Below are 21,334 nucleotides of genomic sequence, written 5' to 3'. Positions count from 1 at the left end.
TGGTTATACAGTTGTTAATAAGGTGGATTACGCCTCCAGTGGATACAACTACAAACGCGTCTAGAACTCTAACTCATAGGTGATGTGGAAAAGAGTTCAATGTAAATACAATCAAACACAACCCTAACCTACAAAATATAATAACAGCGTACATAATTGTAGTTTTAAGTCCATCGATAATATATGCATCACATTTACTATAATTTTATATAAATTATATTTGACAACAGTATTTTTGTTTAAATATTTTATTTAGATTAGAATTTTCTGGTATGTCAAAGCCAAACCGAACTAAAACTCAAGGTTGATATGGTAACATTGCCACGTTTTGACGTCACAAATTTAGATGACGTATGTATAAAACGTCTTTGGATAGATTATATATATGTTTTTTAAAGGTGAGCACTCCCTGATTCTGTTTGCGACTTATCTACTGCTGATTTTAGACGATTATCTATTTACTCAAAAAACTTTTATTATTCAATTTATAAAATTCTATTATTAAATTATAATGTATTCACTATATTCATGATACCATCGGTATGAATCATATGGAAATACAAATTAAAATAGACAAAAAGAAATTACAGATATAGGACACGCTCAGGACACCAAGCCTATTGTCTGTCACTGGCTTAAAAAAATCCTGTGCATGTACAGAGGTATTATTTTGATTATTACTTAATCAAAAAACCCATACGTTCGGTAGAATCGCGATGGCTTTGACCTACATCGTAAACAGAAAACATTTTCGACGAATCTTAACTAAAGTTTTCTAGCGTGGTTTAAAATGAATTTTTCTTGGTTATATGTGTTTTGATCTCTTGATTTTATAGTAAATAACAATCCAAACGATTTTTCAAACATAATATAAGGAGAAACGGGTCTGAACGTTATGCATCAGTTGTTTTCTTTTTTAAATTCCTGAATTATTATTAGCGAATGTGATTTAATAAATAATTATATAGCTGATATATTTATCACTTTATCGCAGACTTATTAATTATATAATGAATCATTAACGAATTCATTATATAACAGTTCTTAAGAAAATAAAATTCGCATCTGAGGCTCGCATTTTCTTAGTATACACTAAGTTATTCGATACATTTTATCATTTGAGGAGAAAATAAATATTTTATAGTTAAAGAGATACTGTTCATAGTCCCTTCCTTCCATAAATATTATTTTCTACAACTGTGGTTTAAAGTGAGAACATCCAAAGCAAATTCTGGAGAATAGGGTGCAACAATTGCTGATTTATGAATTAACTGACTTACTGCTAAACTTATAGCTGACATTAAGTAATTAGTCGATAAGGATCCTAATGGTTCCTTTCGTTGAATAATCAAAAACAGGGCAACAGAGTTCAAACCTCTTTAATGTTTTCTCTCAAAGTATTTTTGAGGAATAGTTAAAACCTTCACTTATTGAACTGAATATTATGGCTAATATCCATCCAATGCTTAGCCAATGCTGACTAGGGAGTTCTTTCCAGTTTCACACCTGTCAGCTTTATCAGATGATTTTTCGCTATGGCATTAGGTAGCACTTGAGAAATCTTTCGGTGCAGTTTAAACATAACCATAACTAGGGAAACTTTTTCGGTCCTACCTTCTTCTGTTCCTCCTTTGGCCATATTAATATAATCAATCTCAAACTGTATCTATTTTGAGAAAGGACACGCTGAGGTTATCAATTTCAATCTTAAAATAATCTGGGTGGGATGTAGTAAAGGCCCCATACATTAAGGAATTCGAGACAGACAATTTTTCGGATGTGACGGTATCTGTATGTATATGTTGGTTTTCTGTAAACCCATTATCCTCTCGTCTAGCTAAAACGGCTAAGAAAGGAATACCGGAATTATTTTCGGTCTCCATTGAATGTTTGGATGTTGAACATTCAGGTGAGTCAGGAACTGTTCAGTATTTCCATTTCATAATTCCAAATGATAAAGGTGTCGCTCACGTACCTAAACTGACGGAAGGTTTAATATAACACTGGCAGGTGCCTTATATTCAAATTGTTTCATGAAGATATTGGCTACGATAGGAGATATAAGAAAATCCATAGTGGTGCCAGATATTTATTCATAAATCATACATATCCTGGGGTTGAAAAAAATGTGAATGAAAGAGTGTTTTACAAGAGGTATGGGATTGTTTGATTTTTGATTATCTCTGAAGTCTCATAGCGAATACTTAAACTGCTATATGTCACCTGGCTTGGTTCAGAGAGTATATTGTTTACAAAATCAGTAGAGCTTTTAATTTCATATGGATTTGTACCTATTAGTCCTGAAAAATAGGTAACCCACAGACTAACACATGGGCTGAAAAGTCATGGGCGCCGTAAGGAAAATGCGATTTTTTGTCCAAAATTCGCCTTATTCATCGCCGTAATCTCCATCAAGTGACACACAATCATTTCAGCGCCTCTCTAACATTTCAACGCCACTTTTGTAGAACGATTTATCTTTTGTCTCAAAATAGGCCTGTCATAAGTTGTTGTCCACTCAAATGACGATAGTTTTGATTCCGAAGTGAAGTGATAGATCCATTGTCACATCTCGACGCAAAAATTCCTATTTTGTACCTTTAAACATGGCCAAAGATTGCTCAGAATCATCAACACGTTCTTGTTTTTGATATTTTGGACAGTGAGCAAACGCGACACTCAGTTTGAATAGAGCTTTTTCATGGTCGAATGCTCATGCAATATAAAACCAACACGTTCGTTTGACATCTTTACGATGTTAGCTAACTCACGCAACTTTACATTTAGATCATTCAAAACGATTTTGTGGATTTTTAAAAATGTTTCCTGATGTTACCACCTCATTTGGACATCCACTGCGTTCTGCATCATCGGTGTCTCTATGACCACGTTTGAAGTCAGCAGACCAACATTTTATTGTTGTTTCTGATAACACTTTTCAAGCCACTGCTTCGCTTGAACGGTATATTTTCCCATCAATAAGCAGTGTAAAATTAAAACATGGAATTGTTTTTGATCCATTGTTTTGAAAATAACAAAAGTAGTGCCACTTTTAGCACAATAACTCACAAACTTATGACTAGAGTAACTGAAAAAGGGATGAATGCAATAAAACTAGCGCTATCTATGTGTTAGTCCGGGGACTTTTCAGCTCATGTGTTATTTCTTTTGCACTGTAAAAAACTGATACTGGACCTAAGCAAGCGCTGGGGCCTATAGGAATATAATAGACGTAAGTCTCTATAACTATTTTTAAATTCTCAATAAAATCTATGGACTGATCCATAAGATAAGCAAATTGTTGTTGCGGAACTATTGTCAATTGCTGGAGTCGTATATTTTCGAAAGAAAATTTAGAGTATCGCATAAAAGGGCATCAATATTCTAAATCTCTCGACTGGTGTTTCACAGGGTAATAACTTGGAACCATTACTTTACACTATTGATATTCCCACAAGTGAAGCAACGGTACTTAGAACTTTTGCCGACTATACAGTCATTATAACAAAAGACACATCTCTACCTCGAGCAATAGAAAAACTACAATTACGACAGTACTGAAAATCACAGAAGATCCAAACAAAGGGACTAGATAATGGAAATTACAGCTTCATAACTCTAAATCTGTCCATCTTAATTGAGCGTTTTACGGGATGCCCAATTCAAAATTAAAATTGTACTATCAACTTAATGTAAGATCAAAAAGACTGATATATCAAGCGAGCCTTGCACTAAACCTCCAAGCCAACAAAGTTCTTCGATTAATTTCAATCAACGAAAAATTGCAAGATGAGCTCGAAATCAAATGGATTCACTAAGTCATCTCTAAGATCTGAGACGCGCAGGAAATCAGAAGATTGAAACGAACCGAAGGACACGAATGTGTATCAAGTGTTACTATTAAATTTGGTTTTTTTAAGTTATTAAGTTACCATAATTTAATTTTAATTGGGGAAAGTGTATTCGTCTTGCTTGTGAATATATACATAGAATAAATACAAAATCCAATTAATATGTTATATTTAAAAAAAATATTTTTAAGAAAAAAATTCAACCGACTTCAAAAAATAAATAAGACGCTCACTAAAAGGTGAACAATACTCAACGATAACAACACAAGGAAACGTTTTAAAATAAAATACGTATATGATGTAATAACTAAATAAAAATAAAGAAAAACCTTATTTAACCCTTCTACTACATGTTTTATATTCTACTATATACACACAATTTAGCTTAATATTTAACTAAATATATTTATCTATTTACAAAATTATTTTAACTACTACAAACTGATCAGTTTGAAGTCAGTACCGAACAACAAATTAGATTATTTTTGTTCGTAATTTATTTTTTTATATATGTCACAAAATTATATTATTATTTTTGTATTATTTAGGCTCGGCAGCGATTTCAAACTATCTATAATAACAATATAAACCAATATCTAATTGTTTCAGTTAAAAAATATGTGAAAACATTGTAAGTGCCTTTGAAATTTGAGGTATATATATATATATATATATATATATATATATATATATATATATATATATATATATATAAGAAATATAAGAAATATTATAACAAATAAATGAACTGTTTTTATTAGTTAATATCTACATTTAATTTAATATTTAATATTCTAAAACAATAAATAATAAACAATATTATAACGTATTACAAGAATTGCAATAATAACAAAAGATAATTAATGAACCTACGAAACGTAGTACTACAACCCCCCTACCACCAAAAATATTTTCATTCAGAAAAACCCAATTGCAAAATTACATAATTCCTTCAAGATCCGTGTGCCACGCACCAATTCTCAAAAATCCGGTACCCCCATCCATGTGCCGTTTAGAACACTTGTACAATTTTGATTATATAAAGTACTACGTCGCCGACAATGGACATTCAGTTTTCTTCGCTCCATCACAAACAACCATCCATTACAACAACAATTGATTCGAGCCCATAAACCACCACTTGGGTAAGTAACGATGTTATAACTGACGGTGCGATGAAAAACTAAAAATCTGAAGAAACGTCCGGTGATTCAGAGACTAAAATTAGTGATCGAACAGTTACCATAACACGGGTACCATCGTTCTTGAAGAAAGTTCGTATTTGCGTGGGGCTGATATATTAACGAAAGTTTTGAGTGAAATTCGTCAGTTCTGGTGGTTCTTCTTAAGTGTCTCGACCATCTATATTGGTTCCTTTCGTATCTAGTTAGTGAGTATTATGTCTCAATTGTTTTTCTAATCAACTGATCCAAGAAAGCCGTAAATATTTTCTCAACATTAATCAAACTCATACTTAAATAATGTTTCAATCCTTTAAAATACATAAAAACAAAATTCTAAAAAATAATAATAAAAAACACTACTAGCAATATATCAACAAAATTAAAAATATTAAAAATGAAAGTGATTCTTGTTTTATTCTATCTTGTCAGAAATCTAACTTCTATTAAACATATATAACATTGAATATGTTCAAATATTCTTTTTCAGTTAGTTTTCCTAAATATTTTAATATAAAATTTGACAATATTACAATTTAATTAATTTGTTTTCATTAAAAATTAAAACTTCTTATTATACCAATATGAAAATATTCATTAATATTCTAATTTTCTTCAAGATTTCTTTATTGTAATTTATTACCTATACACTAATTATTAATTGTTATTCTTATGATCATAAAAAAGATAGAATTATAATATTTTAATAGTAATTAAATAATTTGATAAAATTATTGATACCTAAATTGGATTAATTCATAAAAATATTTAGTAATAATGAATGATATTGTACTAAAAGTACTAATTATTTATATAAAAAGGTATAGAAGAGGAAATGTGCGTATTTCATTAGGTATAGTATTTCTCTTTAAACAATTTTTAATTGGAATTACTTTTATTTCAAATTTCCATCCATTTCTATGACTTACTGGCATTTTTTACCATTTCTTAAGGTAATAATGAGGGATCTGTGGTAAAATATAATGGATGAAGTAGGGTAGCAAGCCTTCAAAAATAACTTTGGATGGTAACATGTAGTCTTTCATCGTTCAAAAAATACACGACATATATTTTGGAATTTTTGCTATTAATACTAATACTATCAACTATTTTACTCCAAATTTGATAATTCAATATACCCTTCATTGTCAAACATACTTAGCACAATATCTTTGAACCAATATATCACAAGTGCCAAGTGTCTGAATCTATAGTACAATTGTTACAAGTTTATTGGCAGACTCTATTGGCATCTTTACACTGTCAGTTTCACTAAAACTTCATTAAATATTAGTAGCGCCAACTTTACAAGTACTTTATTATTAAGTGCCAAATCTAATATTGTTATTTTACATTCTAATATTGCTATTATAAATATATTTTGCAGCTTTAAAATTATTATAGTGCTTAAACGCAATGAAAACAATTTTGTTACATAATAATATAAAAACATTGATAATCAGAATCGCGTTTAAATAAAATCCAGAACGACCCCCACGGGATTTTTCTGAAGATAATAACTTTTACTATTGTATGTAAATATTATGACCGCGACTTTTAAGAAAGGCCGCCGCCATGCATTTGAGTGAAAGTGCTTTAATAGAAATGTTTTTGTGAATGTCTCCGAAGATAAAAAGTTTTGTTTACATGGTCCGTTCCCGATGTAATTAGACAGACAATTATTCTGGTCGGAGTGTGCCGGTTTCTTTTTAATTGGAACCTTAATTTTTCATTACCAGGCATTGTTTTGTCGTTCTTGAAACCATTCAGATGGTAATTATTAAAATGCCGATTGCACCTTCGCCATTTCTTGATAAAATAATATAATTGCTTTCATACTGTCCACCAAAACGGTCTTGGTCAACTTATTTCAACTCATATGAATGATAACTGTTTGATTAACAATATAATTAGTTGGATACCACCTTTTTGTGTTATATTCGATTATTACAATATTTCTTAATCAAATATCAGGAAACTTGTGTTACATGATTACTTGTTTCAATCATAAATCTCCTTCGCCATTCATTGGCAAAATAACATTATTGCTTATACTATAATAAGAAATATTTTATGAATAAGTAATTTAATAGTTTGAATAATTGTAATTATATAACAATTTAACTATTTGATTAAAAATAGAATTAGTCAAGTATGACCTCTTTTACCTTTTTTGTTATTTTCGATTGAAGGAACATTTCTTAACCAAATATCAGGAAACAAAATTAGAAAACTCAAGTTACATGATCGCTTTCACTCGAGTAACAACAAAGATATATACCGAACGTTCCGAATCGGCATGTAATACAAATTAATTCCAAGAATAACAAGCAAAACCTATGCGAAATGTCGACTGGCTACCCACGGAGCAATCTACGACGCAAGATAACGTAATATTTGAGAACTTTCGCGAATCCTACGACCGCTCCATGTACGTACGTGCAAAAAGTGAAATTGAACATAAAACAGGTCGAGAAAACTCTTTACGCCCTGCCGATTATTTCGTCTTCGATGTATTCGGCAACACGTCGTCGTGGGTGTTTCTGTCATCCGTATCGGGAGCCATCGCAAAAACCGGGTCGCCAACCTTCAAGTTTACTTTTACTTTCTTCCTTCGAGATACTTTCTTCTGTTGTTATTGTTTACTTTTATCGATGACGCTTAATGTTATTTTTACAGGCGATATATAGTGAAGACTTTGTTACATTAGAGTCAAAATTAATTTCAAATATTCTAATTCTAATATTAACTTATATAGATATTAAATAAAATAAAACCGTCTTCGTCATTTCACTCCGTGACCAAATCGTTTAATATATTATTTAACTAAGTGATTTATGTCTCTATATAACTTTCATAATAAAAATATAATTCATTTATTGTTTTTAACGCTAATATCAACGTAGATAATAAATAATAAACCGCGCATTCGCCATTTTATGCGAGGATCGCCTCCACCATTTTGCCTGTATGATTCTATTTGACCTAAAAATTAATAACTGTAATGTGAACTGATTTATTAAAGTAGTTCAAAATAAACTTCTCCCTTGTGACTATACATAGCTTGGATTACTTTTTGTTACTGTTGATTGGATTGTTACTGTATCATCATTTTTTCACTTTAAAATAGTATTTATTGAGAAAACTTGGTACAATATATATTAATCAAAATATTTTTCATCATTTACTACAAGTTTTTTTCATCTTCCTGGCAATATAGCAATGTCCATCATGGATGCGTTTTAGCTCTTCTTCAGCAACTCCAAAGATTGTGCTAGATCGATCTGAATAAGTGGTAATCGGGCAGATTACTATATCAAAATCAGAACTTCCCATTCTAGACGCAACACTGTATTTTAAATAACTGTTGATGATTTTTTTTGCAAAGATATGTCGTTCAATTTGTTTAATTGCCGTCGGTAGACATGTCAGAAACCGTTTCGTTAGGGTTTAGCAGCTCCTAATACTCATCCCACACCTTGCTGATCCTACCATATGCTCCACAAGACTTTATAGCCATGAATATTCCGTTTCAGTGTTTATGTAGATAGTCCTCCTGGATTAACTCATGACTTTTTGCGCTTGAGGCTGTCGTAGCAGATCCACTTCTTCACCAATCACCAATCTAGTTAATAATTAACACCAGCTCAAGTATTAGTTAGTTTCAATGGATTTTATTAAAAATAAAGCACGTTATCGCTACAACAATAAAATCGCCAGCCGATCACTTTTACTTTCTTCCGACACCGATGTGCTTTCTTCACATGGCTGCTTAATATTCACGCCGTCCGAACGATGTTCCGACACGGTGTTACCTAATAATATTTTATCTATTAGCCGAGGTCGTCCATTTCGACTTTTTATATAACATTATTGTTATACGCCCGATAATTATTAATATTCACAACTAGCCATGTCCTCGATGACCCGACGTTTTCGAAACCTATTAATATTTGTGCCTATAATTACGAAACGACTTTATTATTTATTTTCGCGAATTTATGTTCATTATATTTTTCCTTGCAGAGATCATGAGATTGTTATTCGCCCCAGGGGCATTATTATTGCTCCTTTCCTGTACCGTGTCTGGCCAACAGCAATGGTCCTGGAACCAGGATAGTACTAAGGCTCAAGCCCTCAACACCGACGAATCGTTCGACTTAAAACCAGCCGCCAGCGAAAACGTACAACAAAGCGTCCAACTTAACGTTACTGACACCGATAAGGTTTGTTCGGTCTTTACCAGATTTTCTGACTGAAAGTACTCATGGGACACTCATAAAATTACAGGTAATCGATGACATCCTGATCTCGACGAGACAGGGACGTGCTCTTCAGGGATACGACGAGATCTACAGTGACCCCAACGTGCAGGAAGTGCTGCAAAAAGGAGACGAGGGTGAGGCGAGGAATATCATCAAGGACAGGCTGTGCTACTTGGGATTGGTGCAATGCGACGAGGAAATCGAAGGCAAGCGACCCTACATCGCTCCCGAAGAACTCATCTACGCTCAGCCGGTAGCCATCAACCCCGTGGGACGTCCCATCCCAACTATTCCTGTTAAAGGCGTCCGTGGAGGATACGGTCCCGCTAAACCCATCAACATCCCCCCGGGAAATAAATTCGGACCACCACCAGTTAAATATCCACCATTCCCAGGAGGACCTCCCAAACCACCACGAAGAGGATATGGTCCGGTAAACGGTGGCTTTAACTCTATCGGAGGAATCAAACCTCCACAGTTCGGCGGTCCTATCGGTAAACCACCTTTCCTATCTGGTAAGGTTGCCCTCGTTAAGCATCCTTGACGAGTTTTGACTCAAATATCATAATTCCAGACGGCGAAATTCTAGCTGAAGGCGAATTCCTTAACAAACCACCGAGTCTCGATTACTTCAACAAACCTCCAAGTGGATTGTCAGTATCCGGCTCTCCATATCAGTTCGAATCAGTTTCTCACTCCAGCGCTCAGAAAGACAAGCGAGTAGAAATCACCGTCAACGCTCAAGGAGGTTTGGCCAGTGCTGGCAACGCCGCTAACAAAGGTCTTGTCGAACACGTCCATCATCACTATCACCACAACGCCGATGGAGTCAGCAAAACTCCCACAGGTAGTGCTTACGACCATTTCCTGTCGCCAGCCTTTAACGAAAATGATCTGTTAACAGTTGTCGTCAACCCAGTACCGATTGCCGCAGCTGCAGTGACCACATCACTCAACTCCCTAAACCAAGCGAATTCATTCTCATCTAGCTCCAGCCTAAACAGCAACGGTTTTATACCAGTAGGTACAGGATCCCTGCCTCTGTCCGGCAGCAGTTCCAGCTTTGGTGGTCTCAACACCGCCTCATACGGAGGCCAAACTCTCGCTAACTATGGAGGCTTGTCTTCCTCGTCTTCCGGCTTCGGTGGCATAAAACCAATCACAGAAAACTATGGCGCTCAAACATTCGGTGGTTCATCCTCTTCCGGATTGGGATCTTTCGGTTCCTCGTCCTATTTCGACAATGGTCTTTACAAGAAGGAACTCAACGTTAATTCAGGCAACAGCAACTATCTCCAGTCAAACTACGCTGATAAATATTTGGGCGTCGAGTCTGGAAGAGCCGAGAACTACGACTGTGTTTGCGTGCCATACGATCAATGTCCCACCCATGAAGTCATTGGCAGGAAGGACGACCTGTTCTTGGCTCTGGACCCAAGAAACCTGAAGAGCGACATCGAAGCCATCGCCGATAACGAAGAAACCAGAGTCATTACCGATGGAAACGGTACCATGACTGTTGTAAGTCTTCAGCACATGGTAATGTAAATTATAACATTCAACATAATTATATGATATAGGTAAGGGTTCCAAAAGATGTCAACAACAATGCAACTGAAAAGGCCGAAGAAGTTAAAAAAGTATCCAAACGGGAAGCCCCACAAGCATCAGCCGACAACAGTGACGACAAAGATCATAAAATCGAAGGGGTACGTGTTCATTTATTATTAAATCTTACTTACTTCTAATGATACTAAACGAATAACAATAACTAATTTCAATAACAAATTATATGTTTCACACCAAACCAAAAAAACAACAACAAATAAAACATGTACAGTGAACATAAACAGATATAGGAATAACAAAGGATCAGATAATATCCATCGCCTTCTTATATGGCTCTTAATTCATCTTCCTGGGTTGAAAGTATTGACGTTTACCCTTAACAAGCCCCTTAAACAAATTGACGATCCCATTCTTCTGTGTTAACCACGATATTGGAGCAAAATTTGCCCTTTAACCCACAATTCGGCCTCAAAATTAATATTTATACGATCGGCTGGTCAGTAAGATTTAATGGTCTCTAATAGTTTTGGAAAATTCCTTTACTATTTCACATTGTTAATAATACGGCCAGAGTTGAAGGCTGAAAACCTTTTTGGCCAGCCCACGTATAACGACAGTGGATCTCTAAAAGCAGCTGTGATTTTTGCAGCGTCAGTACCCCAGTCAATACGAACAATTCATGAAGAAGATCAAACCCACTTTCGGTGTTTCGTTCGGTCTGCCATATCAGGGTGGCGGTGGATATCCCTTCTCCCCTCACGGCATTTACCCCCACCACGGTACCGTAGACGCTACGGGTGTCAATCTCGGTCTGATCTCGGTCAATCCCCTGGTGTCCATCCAGGTCACCAAAGATGACTACGGCAACAAGGTCATCAAACCTTTCGTTAACCTACACGTGACGCCCAACAGTTACTTGGTGAACAAATTCGAAGACCTCATTTCTTATAAGAAAGGCGTGATATTCAACAAACATAAGCATTATCACGTTCATCATCCGTACGTGCCGCATGATCATTTCGGATACGAGGGTCCCTACAGGGAGCATCCCGAAGATTTTCATCCAGGACCGCCGGAATTCCACCATGGACCACCACATATCCATCACGGGCCACCCCACATTCATCACGAACCACCTCACGTTCATCACGGCCCATCCGATTTTCATCCCAGCTATCATGGTCCCGAAATTTACGATAACCCACCGGACATTTATAAATCACCGTATCCGGAGCCGGAGTTCGAAGGTCCCAGTGGTCCAGGTCCGGACTTCTACCCGGAGAAATACGGGAGTTATTACGACAATCCCTTGAATTACGGAGGCGGTTATCACGACGATTCGTTCGTCGGTAGATCTTCCAATAACATTTCCTATTCGCCAGGTTCTAATTTACTAGAACTATATCGACAGAAGTACGCTAACGGAGACACGTTTTACGGAAATAAAGTAACATTCGACGCGTCCGAATCAAACTCGGTCGATACAACACACTTCGACGACGATAGGCGTTACGGGACCCGTGGGGGTAAGAGTCTTAACCTGGGCGAGCAATCAAACACGTTTAAGTTTCCTACGAGCAGAAAGCGACGTGACTTAACTGACAAAGACGAAAACAATGATAGTAGTGAAGGTAGAAGTAAAAACGAGAAGGTAACCACTGCTTCTCAATGTTTTACGCCTAGACAGTGTCCCATGAACATAATTTTCCATTATATCCACAGCGCCAAGCTTATTACGGAAGGCCACAAACTTGCGGACCCAGACACGTATGCTGTCGCAGATCCTACAGACCGGCACAAACCGCACAGAGAAACCAATGTGGAACCAGACACTCTCAAGGCATCAACGGTCGTATCAAGAACCCAGTGTACGTTGATGGTGACTCCGAATTCGGCGAATATCCTTGGCAGGTGGCTATCCTGAAGAGGGATCCTAAAGAAAGCGTCTATGTTTGTGGAGGAACACTTATTGATCCATTACACATCATCACCGCTGCTCACTGTGTTAAACAGTAAGACATTCGAAGGCGAGGGTGTTATAATCTGTTTAAAATCAAATTATTTTTACAGATATACCAACTTTGACCTTAGAGTTCGTCTTGGAGAATGGGACGTTAATCATGACGTTGAGTTTTATCCATACATTGAACGTGATGTGGCTGCTCTCACCGTTCATCCTGAATTTTACGCTGGAACACTTTACAACGACATTGCCATCCTCAGAATGAGCAGTCCAGTAGACTTGTCAAAACATCCTCATATTTCGCCAGCTTGTCTTCCACATCCTCAGGTAAATAATTTGTATTCAGTCAACATACACGAAAATTAATTAATCCTTCTTTCCAACAGGATGACTATACCGGATCAAGATGCTGGACCACCGGCTGGGGCAAAGACGCTTTCGGTGACTTTGGAAAATACCAGAACATCCTCAAGGAGGTCGATGTACCAATTGTGAACTTTGGACAATGCCAAAGACAACTACAAAACACACGGCTAGGCTACGACTTCAAACTCCATCCAGGTTTCGTCTGTGCAGGAGGAGAAGAAGGCAAAGACGCTTGCAAGGGTGACGGAGGTGGTCCAATGGTATGCGAAAGAGGAGGTACCTGGCAAGTGGTAGGTGTTGTCAGTTGGGGTATCGGCTGCGGACAAGCCGGAGTGCCCGGAGTATACGTGCGAGTAGCCCACTACCTAGACTGGATCAAACAAGTTACACAAAGATATTAATTATTTACCATATTAATTTATTTATAGAAATGTAGGTCAAACTTAAGTTATTCCTTAACTTATTCCGTAAGATGTAAATAAATAATAATAGTGGATTTATAAATACTTCGTTGTGATAAAATAAATTATTTAAAATGAACAGATTGTTGAATAAATACTTTAGTTCATAAATACGCAGTTTTATTTAATTGCTTGGTTTTTTTTTCTTTTTCGGAAGTAAAATAACACTAACTAAACGGATGACGCTTTCTTTATACCTAAAATGTTCTATGAACAGTTACCTTTCAACATTATAGTATGCTTTCAATGGACAGTATAGATAGAGAAGTGGGACTTTAAATCCATCTATTAGGAAAAACCGAAAAATTACTTTCCACCCAATTTTCCAACCGGAAACCTGAGTTCTCTTTGGATACATTTTCAAGAACTCTTCAATAACTTTGAGGTTGACGATAGCAGCGTATTGTGTGGTTTCATCCAAATGACTGACAAATATAAGATTAAAATAAACAACTTACAAAAATTTAGGAAAGTAAAATATATTATATTAGAGATAGTTGATCAAAATATATAGTTAGTGTAAAATTAACTAAAATGCGTAATTATAATAATGTTAAATTTAGATAGGTCATGGATGAATTAAAAAATAAAAATTAGACAAAGTATATTTGTGGCAAATATTCTTTTTTGCAAATTTCTCAATTAAGCATATCAAATATAATATTTCTCATATATTCAAAGAGACTAGAGGAAAAATGAACCTATATAAAGAAAATATCTTAAGGTAGATTTACTAATTGATTAATAAATTGAAATAAACAATTATTCAAATTTGGAAAATAACAAGTAATAACAGTTTTTTTGTAATAATATATTTACAATTATCATCAATAACAAATAAAATTGTACTGTACAATAGATATATCAATTTATATCACATGTTTAAAGCCCAGGCAAGAGCTTATACAAAATTTGCCCCCTGATGTGTTAATACAGCCTCTTTCATTGGAGAATACCATTTATTTATTCTTGTTTTATGTAATAAATCTTTAAAGGCTGAACATCCCTCAATACTGTTTAATACACCGTATACTGCCAAATCGGCTAAATCTGGTTGGTCACCACCATGAAATTTGGAGCCTTGTTTCTCAATTTCTTTTATCTATAATACAGAATAATTAATAAAACATTATTTGTAGTCTTGGTTTATGATTAACTTACCCAAATATTGCATTCATCATAAAGACTCTCCCTAACATCATCTTTTAAACTATATTTTCTCTTTAATTTTTTACCTATTAAATACATGGCAGAAGCTCCCACATAAATAATGAGATTTCTTTCCCATGATGGGAAGTTTTTCTCCCATTCACCTACTTCAGAAAACCAATTGAAAGCTTGGAAGGCCTCCTCTGTGGTGCGATAGACATTAGGAGAGAGAGTATGTACAAATACATTATCAACCCATTTTCTCCATTTTCTTTCTTCACTTTTTGTAGGAATAAAATAAACTATTTTTTAATACCAATAAAAAACATGTTAGTGTGACTTCACTTACCTGGCAATTTTCTCATAATCAACTTTTTGCTGGGTAGTGCTTAACATTAAGAAGTATTTATTCATAATTTCATTCTTTTTGGAACCATCATCATCATAAAATGTTATAAATGGAAAACATTTTACTATGTCATTAAGAGACTTGTCAGAATCCTTTAAATATGTAGCTAAGGCTGATATTATCATTGTACTATCATTTAAAGGCTATAACAAAAATCAAATGTAAAACAATATCATATTTTATAAGATATAATTTACTTGATAACCTGTTGCAGTTTCTGCAACCAATATCGGTACTTTCTGGTATGAAGACCATTTTATAGATTGTCTCAACACTGGGTCTACTTCTACAACATCATATGAAATTCCATAATAATCCAAAAATGCACGTACTTTACAACAAAATGGGCATGTTTGATATTGAAATAATACCAATTTTAAACCACTATTATCATTAGGGTATCTAACCTATTAAAGCACAAATTTAGACGTTAATTAATTTTCAGAATTGTTAGCACTCACTCTTCGACTAGGTTTAATTTTTGGTAAATGGCTAACAGGTTCAATAAATGTTTGTTCGTTAATTATATGATCTCTTGGCTTATTTTTTTTATGAATTGAATATCCAGTTCCAACCAGAGCTCCCACAGTAATACCAGTTAAGCCTAATTTGAAAAAAATAGACTTCATTTTGGGTTTTGAACTGGTACTCTTGGAACGAATTGGCTGAAAATATGTGTTGCTTCTATTAAACCTAATCAAATTTTCATTTATTAAAACTTTGTTTCGTTGTAAATTGATGCATATTTTTCTTAAATAACTCATTTTCAAACTTTTTAAATGTTTTGAGATATAACCTCATACAATAACTTTAGTTGACAGACGTTGTCAACTCCAAAGTTATTGGAGACATTTTTAAAAATAAAGCACTAATGCTTTACGATAAAATAACATAAATAACGCCTTAACGGTTATTCATTGATGTGCAACCTATTATGAATTAATATAAATTTAATATTTGAATTAGGAAATTAATTTTTTTATACATGGCAACATAAACACCGACACCTATCAGATATGACCAGTATTAAAAATATAACCTAGAAAACAGATATTCATATACATGGTTGTTTTAATTAAATAAAATGTACAGTGCCTTAAAACACGGATACATTCGTAATAAAAATACTATCATTTTCAGTTCATTTCGGGTAATTAATAATTGTTTATGCCATAACTCATCTATTACAAAGACAGGTAGGTTAAAATATCTTCGTATAGCTAAGGAACAAGTTAAAGAAACGCTCGATAGATGGAGCTCTATGTATTTTTGCGACAGAACCGTATTTAATATTTTTTATTTAAATAGAATTACTAGCTGGTTATAAACCACATGAAGTGGAAAAATATGAATTACCAAAAAATTACTTCGAAAATATCTCTAAATTAAACCAGAAGCCTTTTATGCTACTATTGCCGCCACCGAACATAACGGGAACATTACATTTAGGGCACGCTTTAACCGCGGCTATACAAGATGTTTTAATAAAATGGTAAGGATTAATAATTAAGGTAATACAATATTTAACTAATGATGCTATCCAGGCATAAAATGAGAGGAGTCGAAACGTTATGGATACCTGGGCTGGATCACGCAGGTATAGCCACGCAAGTTGTAGTTGAGAAGAAATTGTGGAAAGAAAAGGGACTTTCGCGACATGATCTAGGCCGTAAAAATTTCGAACAGGAAATATGGAAATGGATGGCAGAAAAATCCACAACTATAGGTTGAGTTAAATCACAACATTCTCTGCAACATTTAAACGATGACACTATTTCAGTTCAGCAACTGAGAATGATGAATGTCTCTTTGGATTGGAAGAAGGAGTTATTCACAATGGACGAAAAGTGCACGACTATAGTTATTGAAGCCTTTATAAAACTGTTTGAAGATGGTCTTATATATAGAAGCGATCACCTTATCAACTGGTCTTGTGTGCTTCAGTCTGCTATATCTGATATAGAGGTTGAACACGTATCAGTTACGGGACCTACACCAATCAGCGTTCCTGGATACGAAAAGAATGTCACATTTGGACAGTTGCACAAGTTTTCTTATAAAGTGAAAGATTCCAATGGTAAGTGGTTTTAAAACTTGTGAGGCAGTTGTTTTGATTTCTATTTCCAGATGAAATTGTTGTGTCGACAACACGACCTGAAACTATTTTGGGCGATGTGGCTGTAGCAGTTAATCCTCGAGATGGCAGGTTCGCCCAATATGTTGGGAAATATCTGCACCATCCTTTCAGGGACGACTTGATACCGGTGATCGCTGATGATTTTGTTGATCCAGAGTTTGGAACAGGTTAATACAAACAGGGTTGTGGTTTATCGTGGCTTTATCTGGCATTTTTTCTCCTAGGTGCAGTTAAAATTACTCCTGGTCATGATCCCACTGATTTTGATGTGGGCAAGCGACATAACTTGAAAGCGCTGCAAGTTATTGACGGGCGAGGGTGTCTAACAGATATACATGAGGAGTTTCGAGGTTTGAAGCGGTTCACGGCCAGGGAAGTGATCGTGGAGGAGTTGGTCAAGAGGCAGCTGTACCGCGGTTATACTGATCACAATATGATCGTTCCCCTTTGCAGGTAGGAATATTTTTTAATGTTAAACCCTCCATCATAAACATTTTTCTTTACAGTCGCTCGAAAGATGTGGTAGAGTTCTTAATCAAACCGCAGTGGTTCGTAAGATGCTCGCCCATGGCTAAAAGAGCAGTTGAAGACGTCAGAACTGGAAAACTCGATATCATTCCGTTGAATTTTGAAAAAGTATGGTTTCATTGGTTAGAAGACACCCGGTATGTGTTCAAACTGGTAAAACATCTCAATAACTATCACGGTTTTATTTAGGGATTGGTGTATTTCACGACAATTGTGGTGGGGTCATAGAATCCCCGCCTATCTCTGTTCAAAAACGGACGAGGAGAGTAAGACGGTGTGGGTAGCAGCCAGGAATGAAGAAGAAGCGAAATTAAAAGCCTCCACGGTTTTAAACTGCCAGGAAAGCGATATCGTGAGCCAACAGGACGAAGATGTCTTAGATACCTGGTTTTCTTCAGGCCTGCAACCTTTATCAGCGATGGGGTGGCCAGAAAAGGTTTTCAATAATATATTATCAATAACTACTTTACTAACTCTCAATTTTCAGAACAAGGAGTTGGAAAAATTCTTTCCAGTATCAGTGATGGAAACTGGTCATGATATATTATTTTTCTGGGTGGCTAGAATGGTTATGCTATCAACACAACTAACAGGTTAATTAAAAAAAAAGCGTTAATTTTGATGAAAATCTTCAAATTAATTTTATTTCAGGCAATTTACCATTCAACAAAATCTTATTGCATGGGATCATATGTGATGCTCGAGGTAGGAAAATGTCCAAGAGTCTTGGGAATGTTATTGCACCAGAAGATGTTATTCGAGGTGCAAGCCTTGAGGTATGAATGAATGATTACGTTAAACTTTCAATGGGAGGGATATTGGTGCTTCTCAAGAAGCTTCGTAGATCCTAGTCTCTCTTATCCTTATTTTATTTTTTGACACCCTATTGTTATTTTCTTTTTTCAGTTTGTATGTTATTTCTTTCATTTTTTTTTCAGTTTTCAACGCACTCTATATTGTTCTGTCTTTTTTTGCGTAACTTCTCTTTGTTCTTCAACACATTCTCTTACCCCAACATTATGTTATCATATTGATCCTTTATCAAACATATTTTTAGAATAAAATCGTGTTCATGGTTGAAACTAAATTGATGCCTTATTGTTCTTTCTATATTTCTTTGAAGAATATTTTTCCGATCAAGTGTGCTTATTAAATTACCGTTATTATACTAAATATTATACTTTGTAGGAGTTACAACAAAACTTAAAGGAAAGTCATAACAACGGTATCATTTCCAAGGAAGAATTAGAAATAGCTTTAAAAGGGCAACAAAAAATGTTCCCCAATGGCATACCAGAGTGTGGATCTGACTCTTTAAGGTTTACCCTACTCTCTCATAATGTTAAAAGTAAGTCAGTTCCTTAACATACATTAAATATTTTCTAATACTTTTTTAGACTTTGTGATTAATTTTGATGTGAATGAATGTCACACCAACCGCCTATTTTGCAACAAAATCTGGCAGGCCACTAAATTTGCTTTAATGTGGCATGAGAAAGTCTCGATGGAATGTAATTCGTATCAGGACATGATTAATTCTACTGAAAATGCCAGCATTATGGATAAATGGATATTAAGTCGATTGAGCTACTTAATCAGTACAGTTAATGATTCTATCGAATCTTATGACTTCTACATAGCCACAGCTGCATTAAAACAATTTTTCTATTATGAATTCTGTGATATATATTTGGTAAGTTCATTAAAAAGTAATTATATTATTTTACTTGATCCGGACCTGCCTACCTAATATTAAATAATGAATAAACAAATTGAAATAGTTTTCTGTATAAAGTTTTTACCTATATTTTTACATATAATTATATTCAATCTTTTATTTTAAAATATATACATTTCAATATTAAGTAATAATTCTTTACATATTACGTTAACTACGCATCTTCTAACACATCTCCGTTAGCCGTGATCGTCTAGTGGTTAGGACCCTACGTTGTGGCCGTAGTAACCCAGGTTCGAATCCTGGTCACGGCAATGTGCAAACATTGTCACGGTGGGGATACTTTTTTAAATTTTATTTGTTGGTAAAAATCATAATTATAGTTTTTAAAGTTAAAAGATATAAAATTATTATAATTTAAATATTTTGCATTTAAAAATATATATTTTTTATTACTCTTCGTGAGTCAACAATCTGCCCTATTGGCAATAAGTATTTCTTATGTCTATATTACATATACATGGCATGTAGAAAATCACTTCATTAAGCAATCTTCTGTATAAAATATTATCTTAATTAATTAGTCTTATTCTAATGCTTATTCTAAACTCTACATATAAAAATAATTTAAAATTTGTTTTTATATAATTGTGTTTTTTAGGAAACTATTAAAACAAATTTGAAAAATTGCAGTAGCGATCCCAACACGAGCAAAATACACTGTTACACACTTTTGTCTTGTCTAGATTTAGGGCTGAGAGTTTTGGCTCCTTTTATGCCTGTATTAGCCCAACACTTACATGAGCATATACCTAGAATTTGGAATATAGGAATAGATACATCTTTTCCTCAGGTACATGTAAGGTTAAAATTATGATGAATTTGTATATAACTAATTATAAATGAGCATTTTAGAGTTTAGCTCTACGAAATGAATCATTAGAAGAAAATGTCGATAACATAATGAAAGTTGTGGTGGCTATTAGGAGATTGAAAAAAATTTTTAATGTTACTTACAAATACAAACCGGAAGGTAGTGTATCATTAATCTCCAAAACATATGTTTTATAACATTTATATTTAATTTTCAGTATATCTGCAAGCGAATAATGTTGAAGTCATTCAAGAATTTTCACCGATTATTCAAGATCTCTCGAATCTGTATTCATTAAAGATCATAAAAAGTGAGGACGATATTCAGAATAATATAAATCTAGTTCAAGATACTGTAGACAATACAAAAATATATCTCTACGTCCCAGATGAGTTGAAACAAGCTTTTAAATCAGATAACAGCAAACTTGAAGAAAAGAAAGGAAAACTTTTAAAGGAACTTGAAAAATTTAACAAGATGATGAGCGGTCGTAGTTATAAAGAAAATGCATCAGCTCAAGAACAAGAATTTCATTCTAAGAAGGTAAAGACTCATAAAGTATTATTCTTCACTATACCAGGTACTCTTGATTTTATTTTAATATAATTTTACTTCTAGGTGGCATCTCTTAATGAAAAATTGACGCGAATTAATTACATTCAAAGTTTATCTGAGTAGATCATAGAATGTATGTAAAAATAAATATAATAAAATACACTTTCGTTTCACTAAAACCTTAGGTCCAAATCTTTTTTAAATATAAATCCAATATAATCTGCAATATGTAATTAATAATTAAATGTGTTAAAGAACTACTTAATGGAAAAACAGTTAAATATACCAAGGACAATATGTCTACTTGGTCGTTAATTAACTTTTTTGATTTATTTTTTTTTCTTTATT

General features: G+C 34.3%; 3 protein-coding genes and 1 non-coding gene across 6 annotated transcripts; 3 read left to right on the top strand and 1 right to left on the bottom strand.

Moving 5' to 3' along the window:
• The first annotated feature begins 4,856 nt into the window (after nucleotides 1–4,856).
• Nucleotides 4,857–13,767, top strand: LOC143204095 (uncharacterized). 2 transcript variants are annotated; one of them, XM_076416554.1, is made up of 10 exons: nucleotides 4,857–4,996; nucleotides 9,059–9,258; nucleotides 9,323–9,812; nucleotides 9,872–10,144; nucleotides 10,202–10,818; nucleotides 10,878–11,006; nucleotides 11,516–12,517; nucleotides 12,589–12,878; nucleotides 12,937–13,156; nucleotides 13,216–13,767. In XM_076416554.1, the coding sequence occupies exons 2-10, from the start codon at nucleotides 9,064–9,066 to the stop codon at nucleotides 13,594–13,596; spliced, it is 3,597 nt and encodes a 1,198-aa protein (XP_076272669.1). In that variant the 5' UTR covers nucleotides 4,857–4,996; nucleotides 9,059–9,063; the 3' UTR covers nucleotides 13,597–13,767. The 2 variants fall into 2 exon arrangements, with proteins under 2 accessions (XP_076272669.1, XP_076272668.1); XM_076416553.1 differs by lacking the exon at nucleotides 4,857–4,996 and adding an exon at nucleotides 5,102–5,241.
• Nucleotides 13,768–14,454: 687 nt separating this feature from the next.
• Su(P) (prostaglandin E synthase Su(P)) lies at nucleotides 14,455–16,078 on the bottom strand. Its single transcript, XM_076416580.1, has 5 exons — nucleotides 15,676–16,078; nucleotides 15,412–15,621; nucleotides 15,155–15,357; nucleotides 14,818–15,085; nucleotides 14,455–14,758 (listed from the first exon to the last, which is right to left on the bottom strand). The coding sequence occupies exons 1-5, from the start codon at nucleotides 15,976–15,978 to the stop codon at nucleotides 14,558–14,560; spliced, it is 1,185 nt and encodes a 394-aa protein (XP_076272695.1). The 5' UTR covers nucleotides 15,979–16,078; the 3' UTR covers nucleotides 14,455–14,557.
• Nucleotides 16,079–16,250: 172 nt separating this feature from the next.
• LOC143204097 (valine--tRNA ligase) lies at nucleotides 16,251–21,146 on the top strand. 2 transcript variants are annotated; one of them, XM_076416558.1, is made up of 17 exons: nucleotides 16,251–16,300; nucleotides 16,355–16,410; nucleotides 16,523–16,706; nucleotides 16,759–16,940; nucleotides 16,995–17,291; nucleotides 17,342–17,518; nucleotides 17,576–17,804; nucleotides 17,858–18,016; nucleotides 18,069–18,315; nucleotides 18,367–18,472; nucleotides 18,531–18,655; nucleotides 19,068–19,227; nucleotides 19,277–19,572; nucleotides 20,219–20,410; nucleotides 20,473–20,590; nucleotides 20,649–20,974; nucleotides 21,050–21,146. In XM_076416558.1, the coding sequence occupies exons 3-17, from the start codon at nucleotides 16,618–16,620 to the stop codon at nucleotides 21,107–21,109; spliced, it is 2,763 nt and encodes a 920-aa protein (XP_076272673.1). In that variant the 5' UTR covers nucleotides 16,251–16,300; nucleotides 16,355–16,410; nucleotides 16,523–16,617; the 3' UTR covers nucleotides 21,110–21,146. The 2 variants fall into 2 exon arrangements, with proteins under 2 accessions (XP_076272673.1, XP_076272672.1); XM_076416557.1 differs by having other exon boundaries at nucleotides 16,261–16,410.
• TRNAH-GUG (transfer RNA histidin (anticodon GUG)) lies at nucleotides 19,800–19,871 on the top strand. The gene has a single exon. It is a non-coding gene; the product is annotated as a tRNA-His (tRNA).
• Nucleotides 21,147–21,334: the final 188 nt, after the last annotated feature.

This window comes from Rhynchophorus ferrugineus, unplaced genomic scaffold (assembly GCF_030347505.1).
Source record: "Rhynchophorus ferrugineus isolate W39M unplaced genomic scaffold, kcgeb_rfMv2 rfM10, whole genome shotgun sequence".
Classification (NCBI taxonomy): domain Eukaryota; kingdom Metazoa; phylum Arthropoda; class Insecta; order Coleoptera; family Curculionidae; genus Rhynchophorus; species Rhynchophorus ferrugineus.
Note: the sequence above shows the minus strand (reverse complement) of the source record. Positions and strands in the feature narration are given on the sequence as shown.

Bases quoted from the DNA above. Each gene is read 5' to 3' on its own strand.
- LOC143204095 (XM_076416554.1), top strand. From the start codon at position 9,064: ATGAGATTGTTATTCGCCCCAGGGGCATTATTATTGCTCCTTTCCTGT. The intron at 9,259-9,322 runs GTTTGTTCGGTC...ATAAAATTACAG, and splicing joins ACGTTACTGACACCGATAAG to GTAATCGATGACATCCTGAT. The intron at 12,518-12,588 runs GTAACCACTGCT...TTATATCCACAG, and splicing joins GTAGAAGTAAAAACGAGAAG to CGCCAAGCTTATTACGGAAG.
- LOC143204097 (XM_076416557.1), top strand. From the start codon at position 16,299: ATGTACAGTGCCTTAAAACACGGATACATTCGTAATAAAAATACTATC. The intron at 19,228-19,276 runs GTAAGTCAGTTC...ATACTTTTTTAG, and splicing joins ACTCTCTCATAATGTTAAAA to ACTTTGTGATTAATTTTGAT. The intron at 20,975-21,049 runs GTAAAGACTCAT...TTTTACTTCTAG, and splicing joins AAGAATTTCATTCTAAGAAG to GTGGCATCTCTTAATGAAAA.